Source organism: Pararge aegeria, chromosome 6 (genome assembly GCF_905163445.1).
Source record: "Pararge aegeria chromosome 6, ilParAegt1.1, whole genome shotgun sequence".
NCBI lineage: Eukaryota > Metazoa > Arthropoda > Insecta > Lepidoptera > Nymphalidae > Pararge > Pararge aegeria.
Window position 1 is genome coordinate 19,122,740 of NC_053185.1, and position 15,786 is coordinate 19,138,525.

Sequence of the window (15,786 nt, forward strand, 5' to 3'; positions counted from 1 at the left end):
GGGCGTCTCGTAGCGTTATAGGGTCTCTTTGAATGTACGAGATTGTGGGGCTTTACGCCTGTTTGTTGAAAGGACGTGCTTGCTAAGGCACTTCGCGGACGTAGCTATTCTGTCATCCAACTATCGGCAACATCGGCAACTGTGCTCATGTCAAAATTCAATTTTTTTTTTATTCCACCGTAATTAAACTGTCGCCTTTGACTGCTATCTCAACTGTTGGTAAATGATGATGCATTCTAAAGCGGGCTAACCTGTTAATGGTATGATAGTGTTACGTGCTAGGGTTCGTTAATTTGGAATAAGAACACCTGATGATTTTTGATCGATTGGTCTTAATTTTTGTCTATGTTTCTTTACTTCTTGTTCACAGTTTTATGTTATTAACTCTTTTACATATTTATTTATTAAAAATACCTAATTCTTTTTATGTTAAATCCGAGACCGACTATTTCAAAATCTTATATTTATATAATCTTTTTGGCTGTTGGAATATACCAAAAATACAAGTCTTTCGTGCAACAGTCTGTTTTGTCTGTGGCTTAGGAGGTTAGGAGTGAGTGTTGGAATGAATCACATTCCAACACTCACTCCTAACCTTTTATGTCATGGACTTTCTCTTTGTTTTCTGTTCGTTTCTTGTACAATGTTATTCTGAATTTATTCGAACAGTGCACACGTCCCTGCGACCCATATATACCAATAGTCGCCTTATATTTAAGTGAAACTATTTAAAAACATATCACTTCGATTTTAATTCCCTTCGCTCTCAAAGTAGACTAACCCGGTTGGGTCGAACATTGTGTATTTATATCACTTCGGAGGCCTAGAACATTTCTTTCTTATTCAGGAAATCGTAAACAAGTAAACAAAAGGAGCGATCTAGAAACGTTGCGACGTTCGCCTATTCTCAATATGACATAGGAGCATCCTTGGTACGTTTTGCCCGACACAAACACGTTAACTACCTACGCTATGTTCCCGCGCGATTATGAACTTTACGTTACATTCAGGTTCTTTGTAACAATATCAAACTCATACATCAATGGTTTCTACACGGCATACTACTGGCACGCTAAAACGCTTGGCAGTCGCATCTTTGTCTATAGGGTGGTAACCAGCCGCGGCGGAAGCCTCGCCCTAAGCCAGACTAATTCTGAAATTATAATTATCCAAATTGTACGCGGGTAAACTGATGATTTATCTTGCTTGGTTTATAATGCTAATGTTTGAGGCTGAAATCATATTATTACTGTAATTAAATATAGCCGATATTACTTCTGGCAAAATTAGTTCAGTAACATTTAATGCTTACATTTCAACAGTTACACAATATTTTCTATCTATATAGAATAATAGCCATTAATCAAAACTATTACGGTAATTAAAAAAAAAAATAACAGTTGCTAGGTCTGTAAATCGCCTTAAGACCGGTAGACGTAATATTATAGCGAAAAAACTTATTACATTACGTAAGAAATTTGCATATGTTCCAACCGCTTTTATGTTGATGTGGTTTTTAAAGAAATTGCGAAATTTTAATAAGATAAAAAGTATATATATATATATAAATACACTATAATTTTCTGGCATTAATACAGTCTATTATATACTTAATTCTATTATATAATGTCATTATTAGTTAATAAGTAAGTAAATTTTGGTAAATGTGCCATTAAACCAACAAGAAAGGCATCGGAAAGGTCTGTATTGTGTTATAAACTTACCAGATCAGCGATATTGGCGACTTGGATAGCATCATGGACGACTTCTGACCGCGTGCTGCCATTCCTGTTCTCGAACATTGCTCTGTCGATGACCAGCGCTGTTTCGATGTATTTCGTAGTTTCCCTGACGTCACGCTTGAACCTCCGGATGGCGTATGTGTTTAAACCCTGCTTCCACCAGTCTCCCGCTTTACCACTGTGAAAGAATATAAGAATTAATTATTATCAGTTATATTTAACCATAACTATTTACAGAGAAGAGTGATAGCCCAGTGGGTAGAGCTTCGGCTTGCCTTTTGGGGACATCATGTTCGATTCCCGGCACGCACCTTTAATATTTCGGATCTATATCACTTGCTTCATCGTAAGGAAATCTGTATGTCTGAGAGTTCAGTTGAATGCTCAAGGGCTAGTAAAGACTACCGATGTCCGATCCGCACTTGGCACCTAGACTACGGCATGTACCCTTCTCATCATGTAAGGAGACCCGTGTACTATAGTGGAGAGGAGATAAATAAGATGTGAACAAGGATATGAGTGTAAAAATAGAATAATAAGTGGATGGCTTATATAAGTGAGTGTGAATGAATCGGCATTTGTGCAGCGTGGTAGATCTAAACCTCACTCTTTAAATAGTGTGGGTGACTCACCCATCTACTTATTTATTAGCATAGGCTTTTTATAACTCGTACTGGAAATGTTTTCCATTTTGTATCATCTGCCCGCATACCCTGTTTGCGCCCAGCAGGGGAATTAATTTTTTTATCCCACTACAAGTAAGACCTTGAATGCAATCTCACCTGTTGATATGGCTAACATGTCAGGACTATGGCAATCATAGTAAGCAATACCCCAAGTCGATTTCTACGCAACATCGTGCCTGATCGCTAAAACGAATAGCGCCACGCCACTTTGACGTGTAGGTGTCCCTACCGTAGACAACGGGTATGCAGATGATATAAAATGAAGGAAAGCTCCAGTACGAGTTACAAAAAAACTTAAGGATAGGCATTGTATGAGTTATAAAAAGCCTACCCTTAAGTATTTATAACTCTTACTGGAGATTTTCTTAATTATGTATCATCTGCATACCCTGTACATACCGCCTATGCAAGCCATTGTAGGATGGTATCGTGCCACGGCCAAAACCTCCCACCAGACAAAATATATACAAAACTATAGATAAATTAATAAAATTTACCATTGCATATTCAACTGGATGAACAACGTGTTCTAGGAGGAGATACAAGAAACGGTTTGAACCTTTAACCTTTTCGTTACTTAGCCAAATATAAATTGAGGAATAACAAAGTAGACAGAATTCGGAATTTAATGTTGTAAATCGTAATTTAATAAAATGGGCGAAATATTCCTCAAATAGAAAACAAGAATTCTCAAATTGATCTTTTTGTGAGCTCGTTCTGAAGATTACATCTATTTTCACAGCTGGGTGTAATAGGCGTTTAATAATTTGTTTACTTTGATCGAAATCTGTTTTATTATTCGTAATTGAACCTTATTTTGGAATAATTTAACCTTCTTCGGAAGCAAAAGGTTTATTATATTAACGAAAGCTGGGTTGTACCAACAGCTTGTGTTTTACAGCGATCAGCTGCTACGTTCGATAAAAAAAAGATTTCCCCTGCTGGGCGCAAACAGGGTATGCACTAAGCGGGCAGATGATACAAAATGGAAAACTTACAAAAATAGAACAATAATTTAAATCAAAAATTAAAATTAAACTATTTTATATTTTACTGACTGACTGCCTCGTTTGTTTAGTGGTTAGCATTTTACGACTACGGATAACGAGTTCTTCGACAAAAAGGAGTGAAACCATTTTTCTATTTTCTCTATATATTCCATGTTAAAAATTGTGAAGTATATGTATTTTCTTTACAGCAATTCTTAGTACTGGAATTAGTAAATTAGTGTTGTCAACCCGTCCTTCCTGATTGAGAACTTTACGTGCCTTATGCTCGTTTTCATTAACGGCGAACAAGATAATACTTTAATAAGTAACGCCTAATCTATAGAGAAGCAGTGATAGTGAAGTGGGTAGGAACTCGACTTCACTTTCGGGGGCCGAGTTCGAACGCCAGCACGCACCGTTTTTAGTAATTAAAAATCTCACTTGCTTTCACGGTGAAAGAAAACATCGTGATTAAAGCATGCCTGAGAGTTCAACATAATGTTCTTACCAGAATTTGGAGTTTGATTTTGATTTTGGCAACCCCCAATTATGTTTCCCTAATATACGATGTCTTATTATGTTTTTAAAATTCATAAAATTATGTAATTAAAAAATAATGGGTGCACCATAATATAATAAATGTAACATAACGTATTGTGCTGAATTAATTGAAAATTAAATTGAGTCCACCAATTCACACTGGGCAGCGTGGCGGACTACGGCCTTAACCACTTCTCATCGTGGGAAGAGAAGAATACAATAGTATAGAACAAAATAGAACAGAAAAAATAGAACAGAACAGAACGGAGTGGAGCGGAACGGAATGGAACGGAAACAGAACGGAACGGAACAGAACTGAACAGAACAGGAAAGAACAAGGACAATGGACATGACCTCCGGCTGTGAGAGGCCTTTAGTCCAGCAGTGGACTTTTATAGACCATTGTTTATTATTCAAGTGTCAACCATAACTCCTCATCATATTCAGTACCTCGGAAAGTGTTGTTTGAGTATTATCTAATACTTTAATATTTTTTCTGTTGCCATAGTAATCCGTGAACCCTTTTGATCTTAAATGTGAACACTGTTAATGTTTTGGTTGTCACCGTGTATTTTAATACCTCCTTTACAACTAGCCTTTTATATCGAAGATTCGATATTTAATTTCAGTAATACCTAACCTAAGTCAGAAACGGTACCCCGCGGTTCGAAGATGACCCTTCCTTAATCGACTTTATATTCGGTACGTCAAGGGTCTCATTAACGGAACAAGGAAATTCGAGCACATTTCAACGAGCTTCGAGATCCTTCCATTGGACTCATTCGTTCTTGGTTATTACGGAAATTGGAGTTATGATTCCTTTTTGGATATTTTCGTTGATTTGATAGGCTTTGTTGGTTAATGATGGAAGTTTCGATAACAATAGTAATTATAGCATTTCTTTCTTTTTCATGATTTTTCCGATTTCCAATTGGGTTGGCCATAGGTACTCATGATCTTTAATTGGTTTACATAAAATTGTAGATCGTCTCGTTGTAGATAGCTTGATCGAATACCCGGCTAAGATTGTTGTGGGCTCTTCAGGGCCGTTTGGAACCCTCGTAGCTTTAGGTTTAAGTTGGCGAACGAATTTATCACCATCCTCTTACAATAATATTAACATATATGTATGAACGCTTCATAAGTGTCTTACATAAAGAATTTTTTAATTTGATTTTGAGTAACGGATAACGATATTCTGAGTTCGATGCCTGGGTCTAGTCATTAATTATAATCAGTTAAGTATGGATGACTGATTGAACACACTTTTATTATACACCAAAGAAAAAATTAGTTACAAAGATATAACATAGAGCAAGGGTATACAAGGTGGCCTTATCGCTATTCGCTACATAGTGTTTTCTTAAGTGTTGGTGTGGTCCACCCTAATGCCTTCGGTCAACCTGGTCTCTAGACCACGGCAGCTGGTTATTATCACAAACTTGAGATATATATGTTATCTTTGAAGCCTACCAAAACAAAGGAAATACTAGTTTAGTCTATCAACATAATATTAACGACTTAAGGGCCGACTACTCGTACCCTGTCTAAGTCCTAAAGTACATGTTGAAAAGCCGAAAAATCTTGATTATTCTCGATCACTTGTTGATACTGCTAAGTTTGATGTAGGCTTTTTCTTAGATCAGGACGCGTTTAAACCCTCGTATTTTAAGTTTATAAATATTTATATACTTCTCATGTAATGTACGCATCAAAAGTGCCACAGTATTGGCCTACTTGAATAAATATATTTTTGACTTTGACTTTAACTTTACTGTTTAGCGGCAGGCTAAATATTTACCGCCAGAGCCAACCACATCAGATAAAAGAGAATTAAAAATTAAAAAAAGTTTACTAAACAGGAACAAAAAAATGGCTTAAAAGACAGACACGTCTTAATTTTGAGCCTTAATCGACTTTATCTTCGGCCTACCGAGTACCTCATTAACGGAACAAGGAAACTCGAGCACATTTCAAGGGGCCTTCGAGAACTTTCTATTTGCCTTATTCTTTGGTTATTATGAGGACTTCGAGTTTATAACTAAGTTGTAATATAATGAGACCAATTACATTGTACACTGAAGTACGTATACGGTACACTAATTAGGAACTACATATTGTAACTTTACCGATCTCCATGGTGCAGCGGTGAGAGTTTAAGGTAGGTGTTTTGAATTATTATATTTAATAACATATTATTAATAACTACATTGGTCCGCTACTACCGTATTTTCTATTTTCCATATTTGAGGCTTGTTTTAAAAAATATTTTTGAAGTATTTATTTTAAAACTAGGAATAGGTTAACTATTTTTATTGTTCCTTTAATACTTTAAAAAACATGAAACTCAACACCTATTTCAGCGGTTGGGTTTTGTTTTTTTCGAATATTAACAATGTAACTTACATTTTTATACATTACTAGCGGACCCCAGCGCCATCTGTCGGGCTGAATTGTGAATCTAAACCATCCAGGGTGCCACCCAAACGCATACCAAAAAATTCATTCAAATCGGTCCAGTCGTTTAGGAGGAGTTCAGTGACATACACACGCACACAAGAAATATATATATAAAGATTATAAACTTTTTTATATCGAAATAAACGCGAGAAATAGCTTTTAGATATCTTAATATCTATTTCACTTAGGAAAATTTTGACACAATTTAGCTTTCAATGATCTTGGCTGATATACTACAAAATTCAAAATTCATTTATTTCAAGTAGGCCTTCTTTATAAGCAGTTTTGAAACGTCAAGTATGTATGTTTGTAGTGACTCTACTACATAATTGGGATACCTGAGGTTTTCACTGGTATCTAAGCCCCCACACCCGTTTCATGTAAATTTCCTAGGGATTTCCAGCGTGCCACTTTCCCTTGAAATATTTCCCAAGTATTACGAGTATTTGACCGGGTGTGTAAGACCCGGGTGTTTACCTTACACCGTATTAGCATTAAGGTATACGGATGATGTATTGGTGTATTGGGGTTACCCTTTGTTTTATTTCAGTCCCTTGTAATATTTTCACGCCTACAACATACTACTGTTTTTACGATTTGAAGACTATTTCTAATGTTTACAGGTTGTGATATAGTGTAGCCTCTACCCTGACGATGGTCAATAAATACTTTCATCGTGGATACCACCATAATAGTATTCCCGAGAGCTTTAACAATATAGCCTTTACCTATAAAATAAAAATAAATAAAATAAATATACTACGACAATACACCCATCGCAATCTAGCCCCAAAGTAAGCGTAGCTTGTGTTATGGGTACTAAGATAACTGATGATTATTTTTATAAATAATATACATAAAATACTTATAATATACAGATAAACAACCAGACACTGAAAAACTTTCATGTTCATCACACAAACATTATCCAGTTGTGGGAATCGAATCCACGGCCTTTGACTCAGAAAGCAGGGTCGCTGCAAACTGCGCCAATGGGCCGTCAAACCTATGCACCACTTCGAAGCTAAACCCACCTTAAAAATGTAGTAAAGTAAATTCGTTTTTTTTTCTAAATTCATACTGAACTGAAAGGATACTTGTACTGTTTATTATTGTTTTGGAGCGGTAAAAGCCCAGTGGTTATAAAAGAGTAAATGATCTGGTAAACTTTGCACCTACTCCTTAAACAGAATTTCCACAATTTTTTTGTTTGGGTAATAAGGCATACCTATCTTGGATAGAAGGCGTTACTTCTACTTACAGGAAATCCATGATATATTATCGAAATTAAGCTTAATTTGCTATACTCCGCGAAAAGCAGGAGAATGTGTGGTGCAATTTATAATTTCATCAATCCTTATACTCCACACCAAACAGATCTTCGGCAATGTACCCTCTACGCACGTTTCGCTCCGAAACCGGAGCATCCTCAGGAGACCTATCTCATATTATTGAATACTAGCGACCCACCCCGGCTTCGCAACTATGCAATGTTTGTAATTATTTACGTAATTAAGCAGGAGTTTGAATGTCACACCCGCCGCCCCCTCTGTCCTCGCTTTTTAAATCTCTGATATGTATTTGAATAATATTATTATTTGGCTATAAGTTAGCCCTTGACTGCAATCACCTCGTGGGAAGTGACTATGCAGTCTAAGATGCTAGCGGGCTAACCTGTTAGGGAGTATGGCAGTCATACCCCTAAATGGTTTCCACGCGACTCAATTGCTTAGCGGGACGTATTTGTCGGTAGGGTGGTAACTATCCACGGCCCAGACCCATATATCCCACCAGACCAGACCAGACCAGAGAAAATTCTGAAATAATAAATTCCTAATTGCCCTTCCGGGAATCTGGAACTAGTAAGTGTCTTTTAGATACCGATTGCATAACATTTTCCCTCAAAAACTCCTGTCGAAAGATCGAAGTTCGTATTTCAGTATATCCCTTGATGAATTTGTAGATAAGGCGGTTTTACCGCTACTTCGGCTCGAGAACATTTTAATGATACCTTTGACATTTTCATCGCTTTAGCGCGATTTGACTTGAAATATAACGACTACGTTGGGTCTGCTTAAAAGTCTTTAAAGCTTATTGGATTCCGAATGATGTTCGGAATATCGAAAGATTTAATTAAATTTCCTTTTGTGCCAGCTTTTGGTTTTTTTTTAAAGTAATGAACTGTCGATTCATGTCATTAGGCGCCTATGTATGTATACACGAGTAACGCCCGAGGTTAAAATCAATCTGATCTATTATCTTCAATCTCAGATGGCAGATTGAACGGGGGATCTACGGAAAAGAGTATTTCGATTGTAGCATTACTAAATGCATTCTGCCATCTGAAGATTTAGATTGATATTTAATTTCGGAGTAGCGTAAAAAGCGTAAAACACGTTGGATGATTGTGGAAGGTCAACGGTCTAATAATTCTTCCAGTTCCAATGACGTATGAAGATCATTACCACGACAAAAAAATTTGTTAGTGTTCATTACATACTGTTTTTAAATTGAGATCATTACGGAGAATTATGTAGGTTGCCTGACGATGTTTTCATTTACCGTTGAAGTAAATGATATTTTAATTACTCAAAACGCACATAACTTAGAAAATTTTGAGGTGCGTGCCGGGATTCGAACTCGCTCCCCTGAAAGTGAAGTCAAAGCCCTACCCACTGGGCTACCACCGCTTCATACTACACAGATAATTTGTGCCGTACCAATTTAAAAAAATATAAATCCCGAAGATTTGGGGTTGTTCAAGAGGCGGATAAAAATATTCGTTGAAAACTGAAAATGAAATTGAGCCTCCTCTGTTTCTCCATATGTGCAAAATCAATGGTAACAGCTTGCTCGTATTCCCGCCATTTTTATAAGACAACGGTCGTGAATAGCTTTTCCAAGAGATACTATATTATGTATTGGTGAACTACCAGAAAAAATATTTAGATATTTTTATTGACGGCTTAACTCACGTGAATGTTCGTCGGAGTTTACCCGACTAGTTTCTCAATAACTTGAGAGACCAGCAGTTTTTAGCGGACAACGACTTTACAGACACTTGTATATTAAGGTAAATCTAATTGGTTCTAATTCCCCCGACTCTACATTCGTTTTTCATACAGTATATTTTCTCTCATTAAAATATTGTATTTCGAGGACAGAATTTGGACTGAATACACTGAAAATGAGCTCCGGGGTATTCGCAAACAAATTTTAAGAGATTCGTAATCACTGAACAAAATTGCTTTCCCCGAAGCCTTTTTTGAAAACAAACAATGGCGTAAACGGAGCATTCGAAAACATTTTCACAAGGAAACGAGCGGGACCATGACAAATCACACAGGTCACGCACCCGCTCGGGAACACAACCCTGGGAATTAATTCACCCCATTAAAATATACTCGGGAGTTTTGTTCCGAAGCAATTCTGGGTGATATATTGGGAGATATATGGGCAGGGTGAAGCAAATATCCCGCTGCACGCAAATATCAATGTCTGTCTGGATGAGTATACGTCATTGACAACAAACAAATGTATTTGAAAAGAATTCGAGAATTGCCAATAGATTTTTACCAGCCCGGATGACTGTTGAAACTTAGATGGTCGTCAGGAGTGCCGATAGAGGTGAAAACTATATAAAACCAGAACCAGCTGATGTCGATATGTAAGGAAAAACAGCGTTACTTGTCTCGTTCAATTATTATTGCATGAAGGGGCAAAAAAAAGAAAAAAAAAAAAATAACTCAATTACAAAGAATTTTTCATTTTTAAAAACCGACAGACTATAACCGAGTTTTACTTATTTTGATCCCCACCCTTATAATCTTCCCTCCTACTGCTGCGAGAGTTTGTTCTCCTTGCTCATGAAGCAATTGGAGGGTTCAAAGTTGAAAGAAGAGAGTTTATTAAACTGTTGTACTGATTGCGAGGACTTTGCTGATGTCTGTTGAGAACTTCCGTCCTTTTTTGTTTCCTAGGGCACAAAGAATCCCTATGGATCCCTGCTCTCTGGCAGACCGTTTTCCACTCATCATCGTCATCATATCAACCCATTACCGATCGGAACATCATCATCATCATCATATCAACCCATCACAGGGCACAGGTCCCCTCCCACAATCAAAGACCGTAGTCTTCGGCACGCTGGCGAAGTGCGGATTGATAGACTTTTTAGAAATTTTCACCTACTCAAATAAAACTTCCCCTGTTTTTCCCCAGAACCAACTCGCATTACATAGAAATAAAAAGTAGAAAGAAGTATTTTTATGTTAATATGCAACTTGATGTTAAATATCAGCGCAATCTATTGCCAAATTATTGAGTTTCGTGGTCACAAACATACATACGCTGCAATCCTATATGTACAGTTTACGAATAAATGTCCACAATAGACCCAAACAAAGGAATCGAATGTATTACATTGCGCTTCAGTGTACAAGGACTTGATGATATTCGAAATAGAGACATTCCGGGACTTAGTAAAACGTTCAAAGCGGATTGAAATATATTTCGATACGCCGTTCCTGCAACGGGTCGGCCATTGTGGCGCGATTCAAGCGGCTTACCGCATACATCATTCGAGAAGCACAATTTGTTGGCACAAAACCTTAAAGTCAGTGATCTTCAGTGCTATTTCTAACGGTTCAGTGACGAGTTATTTATCTACGATTCAATTTTATTTAAATTGTCTTTTACTCTTAACAATATTTTACTTACTGTTCAGTTTGTTGTGGGCTCTTCTTAGATCTGGGCACGTTTGGAACACTCCTAACTTATATTATCTTTAGAATGTAGTGATTAACATCATCACCTCACAATAATGGTAACATACCTGTATGAACGCTACATAAGGGAAGAAATTAACAAAATAAGCAAATGTAAGCAAAGAAATTAAAAAAATATATTCTTTATGTGAGTGCGTTTTTATTATTTCCTTACCAATTTAAAAATAAACTTTGTACTAAAAAGTAACAGAAAGATTGTCTACATTATAAGACAAGTAAGAATAAATAGACTGAAGTCCAATTGATTATTGGAGAATTTGATTCACATCGCGCGGATTTTGGTACATGAGTGAAATATTTGTTTATTTATTCGACTACTTACTGCCGTTGAATCAGTCACCTCAGTACTTATAACACAAGCTACGCATACTTTGGGGCTAGATAGCGATGTGTGTATTGTCCTGATATACCTATTTTTTCTAATGTTGTTATTGAATGCAATTTCACCTAGGTATAGCGATGATAAAATAAAATACTCTAAAATATTTAAGAATGTTTGCACTAATGCGAAATCGCTACACATTAAATATAGTATAATGAAATCTGATAACAAAATACAAACAACCTGGAAAATAGTTTATTACGAGTCAGGAAAAACTAAATCTCGTGATGTGGATTTTGAACTTATTGTTGATAACAATAAAGTGACGTCTGACAGGGAGGTTGCTAATACTTTCGAAAACTTCTTTCAGAATGTTCCCATTTTGTTAACAGATTCTCTAAGCTCTTCACCAATAGCAGCTCAGCGTATATTGAGAGATAATGTTAAAGAGTGCAATGTTTTATTTAATTTTAAACATATATCTGCAATAGATATTATAGAATTTCAGGTTATTAAAGTTGAAAAAAACCGGTGATCTGTGGGGTACGTCGGTGATGGTCATTTCTAACATTATTGACGTTATTGCCCCTTATCTAGCCGTAATTTTTAATGAATGTGTTGATATGGGTATTTTTCCGAACCTAATGAAATGTAGTAAATTAATACCCCTTTTTAAATCCGGTCATAAAAATGACCTTAACAATTACAGGCCTATTTCAATCTTGCCAACTCTTAGTAAGGTCTTTGAAAAAATTATACTTCATCAACTTTGAAATCATTCTAATGTAAATAACTTACTTCATCCGGAGTAGTACGGCTTCACATAAGGTCGTAGTACAACGGATGCAGGCGCAAGACTTATAAAGCATATTTACGATGCCTGGGAACGTTCGCAGAATGCCATTGGTGTTTTCTGTGATCTGTCCAAAGCATTCGATTGCGTTGAACGAGATTGACGAGAAGACTCGGCGGAGTTTGCCGAACGCTCCCCAGCCCAGCTGTATTCTTCTATCGATCTCCTTCTCGAAACTCTTTCTATCCAACTGAACGATTTGTCCAAGATATGTATATTCTTTAACAGTTTCGAGAATAGATCCATCGACAGTGACTTGCCCCGGAACGATCAGATTACCCCGGAACGATCAGATTATTTTGTTGTGCTACTCATAAGGATAATGCCCTAATCACCACGCTGGGCAGGCGGGTTGGTGATCGCAGCACTAGACTTGATTGCGCTGATATCGCTGCTGCCCGACATCGGCAACTGTCATTTTCTCAAGTTTAGCTAGTTTAGTTTAATGGTTATCCCGCCACTAGTCGGCCGCCAGAGCCTCGTTCGTCAGTCAGCAGGTGGTACCACGAGCAGGTGAGGTTGGCATTTGGAGTTTCTAGATGAAAGTGCACTCTCTTACCTCACCTGAATGACTATGAATAATATACATAAATAATTAGAATATACATATAAACACCCAGACACTGGCAAACATTCATGCTCGACACACAAACATTTTCCAGTTGTGGGAATCGAACCCACGGCCTTCGGCTCAGAAAGCAAGGTCGCTGCAAACTGCGCCAATCGGCTGTCAAAATTGACAACTTTAATTGTCTTGACACTTTCCCAAAAACTGGGGACCTACTCGTGCCACTTAAAGCAAACTGAATAATGCAAAATGGCAGAAGTACGAAATTTTTGCTCAGTATTCCTTGTTCGATTCAGTACACTGAGAACGGTGCTTGATGAATGCAGTACCTATTGGAAAATAGTTCATTAGTGTTGAATAGTTCAGCGAGTACTGGGAGGATAGCGAATTATTGTGAATTATGTGAAGTATTCTAGCTTTTGACGACGTAAACAACTCTCTCGCTAAAGTGGTACAGTGGTTTGAAGCTAATAATTTGGTTCTTAACGGAAAAAAAACCAAGTGTATAAAATTCACTTTACCTAATGTTAAACACGTGAAAACCACTGTACTACTTAATAATGAGGAACTGAAACTGGAGGATACGACAGTTTTTCTAGGAATAACGTTAGATTCTAAACTTCAATGGGGCCCTCATGTAAATAATTTATCGAACAGGCTTAGTTCTGCTGCCTATGCGGTAAAGAAGATACGCCATATGACCGACGTAGAAACTGCTAGACTGGTATATTTTAGTTACTTTCACAGCATTATGTCATATGGAATTTTACTTTGGGGTAATGCTGCTGATATTAGCACTATTTTCGTGCTGCAGAAGAGGGCTGTTCGTTCTATCTACAAAATGGGTCCGAGAGAGTCATTGAGAGATAAATTTAAAGATTTTAAAATAATGACAGTGTATAGTCAGTACATATTTGAAAATTTAATGTACGTCCATAAAAACATTTCTAAATTTAAGAAAAAATGTGACTGCAATAATTTAAACATTAGAAGTAAGAATAAACTTACAGTGCAATATACTAGGTTACGTAAAATTCATAATTCGTTTAAAGGAAATTGCATACAATTTTACAATAAACTACCAATTGACATCTTGGAGATGTCTCTTAAAAAGTTCAAAGTTTGTATTAAACGTAAGCTTATAGAAAAGTCCTATTATAGTATAAAGGACTACGTCAACGATAAAAAAGCTTGGGTGTAAATTATTGCTCTAACCAGGTTGCTCTTCTAATAATTTAAAACGACATTGTGAGATGGCGATAACAAAAAAAAAAAAAAAACACCCGGCTAAGTTTGTTGTGGGCTTCTTCTTAGACCGGGACGCGTTTGGAACCCTCGTAGCTTTAGTTTTAAGTTTACGAATGTGGTTATCGCCATCATCTCACTACCGTGTAATTCTTATGTACGCATCAAAAGTGCCACCTGTGGGCCTACTTGAATAAAGATATTTTTGACTTTGAAACTTTGACTTTGACTTTGTGAGCTGAGGAATTCTGGCTATGGAAATGAAGTCCTCATTCATTCCAGTACAACAATGAGTTCTGAGAATTATTCTGTTGTACTCAGGTTCGTAGCACACTTGATGGCTTTACAAACATTAGCGCATTTAGATCACCATCATCATTACATCAACCTATTGCCGGCCCACTATTGGTCACCAGTCTCCTCCCACAATGAGAAGGGGTTAAGGCCGTTGTCCACGCTGGCCCAGTGTGGCTTGGTGGACACACACCTTTGAGAACTTTATGAAGAACTCTCAGGCATGCTGGTTTGCTGGCTGGTTCCTCAGGATGTTTTCCTTCACCGTTGAAGCAAGTGATATTTTAATTAAGTACTTAAAACGCACATAACTTAGAAAAGTTAAAGGTGCGTGCTAAGATTCGAGCTCGGCCCTCCGAAAGTGAAGTCGAGCCTACCCACTGGGCTATCACCGCTCGCTCATACAATCTTCCTAATCACATTTCATAATTCCTATAGAAAAGTCCTATTATAGCATAAAGGACTACGTTATCGATAAAAAAGCTTGGGTGTAAATTATTGCTCTAACCAGGTTGCTCTTCTAATAATTTAAAATGACATTGTGAGATGGTGATAACAAAAAAAAAAAAACACCCGGCTAAGTTTGTTGTGGGCTTCTTCTTAGACCAGGACGCGTTTGGAACCCTCGTAGCTTTAGTTTTAAGTTTACGAATGTGGTTATTGCCATCATCTCACTACCGTGTAATTCTTATGTACGCATCAAAAGTGCCACCTATGGGCCTACTTGAATAAACATATTTTTGACTTTGACTTTGACCTACTAACTAGTCCAGCAGTGGGACTGCTATCGACTATCGATGACTACCAAAAAAATTGTGATAATCTTTGTTACAATATCATAACTTATATAAGTTCTAATATTAATAGAGGAGGGTTGATGTTTCTTTTTTATAAATTTTAATAGTGTTTTTTTTGACTAAGCATTGCTAAGAATAAAAAAAAAAATTAAAATCAATAAATGATAGAAAAAGAAACAGAGGCTTATTACCACCACTTAAAGCAGAGTTTACTGAATATAGTTGATTTTCTTGAATAAGTATTAAAATCCTGATTAATGGGGTACAAATTGTAGTAAGCCTCCTGAATTTTATACCACCTGTAAAACGCCTACGCGTTTCATTAGGTACGAAGATTACCTTCTACTATTTAATATTATGTTAACAGAAAAACTAAGTCACCGAATAAAGATCACTGAACCAAAGACCAGCTTCAGCAAAGTGAATAATGCAATAGGGCAGAAGTTCGAAACTTTTTTCAGTTTTCCTTGTTAGAGTACACAAAACTTTGCCTGATGAATTCA

The 15,786-nt window shown here is 36.8% G+C and overlaps 1 protein-coding gene across 3 annotated transcripts in view; it reads right to left on the bottom strand.

Moving 5' to 3' along the window:
- The window catches only part of LOC120624561 (disintegrin and metalloproteinase domain-containing protein 11), a 305,939-nt gene that overhangs the window by 57,702 nt on the left and 232,451 nt on the right, over positions 1–15,786 (bottom strand). For all 3 annotated transcript variants that reach the window (XM_039891194.1, XM_039891193.1, XM_039891195.1), the window contains exon 9: positions 1,725–1,920. In XM_039891194.1, the coding sequence (XP_039747128.1) occupies positions 1,725–1,920 (196 nt within the window). The remainder of the gene's footprint in view (positions 1–1,724; positions 1,921–15,786) is intronic.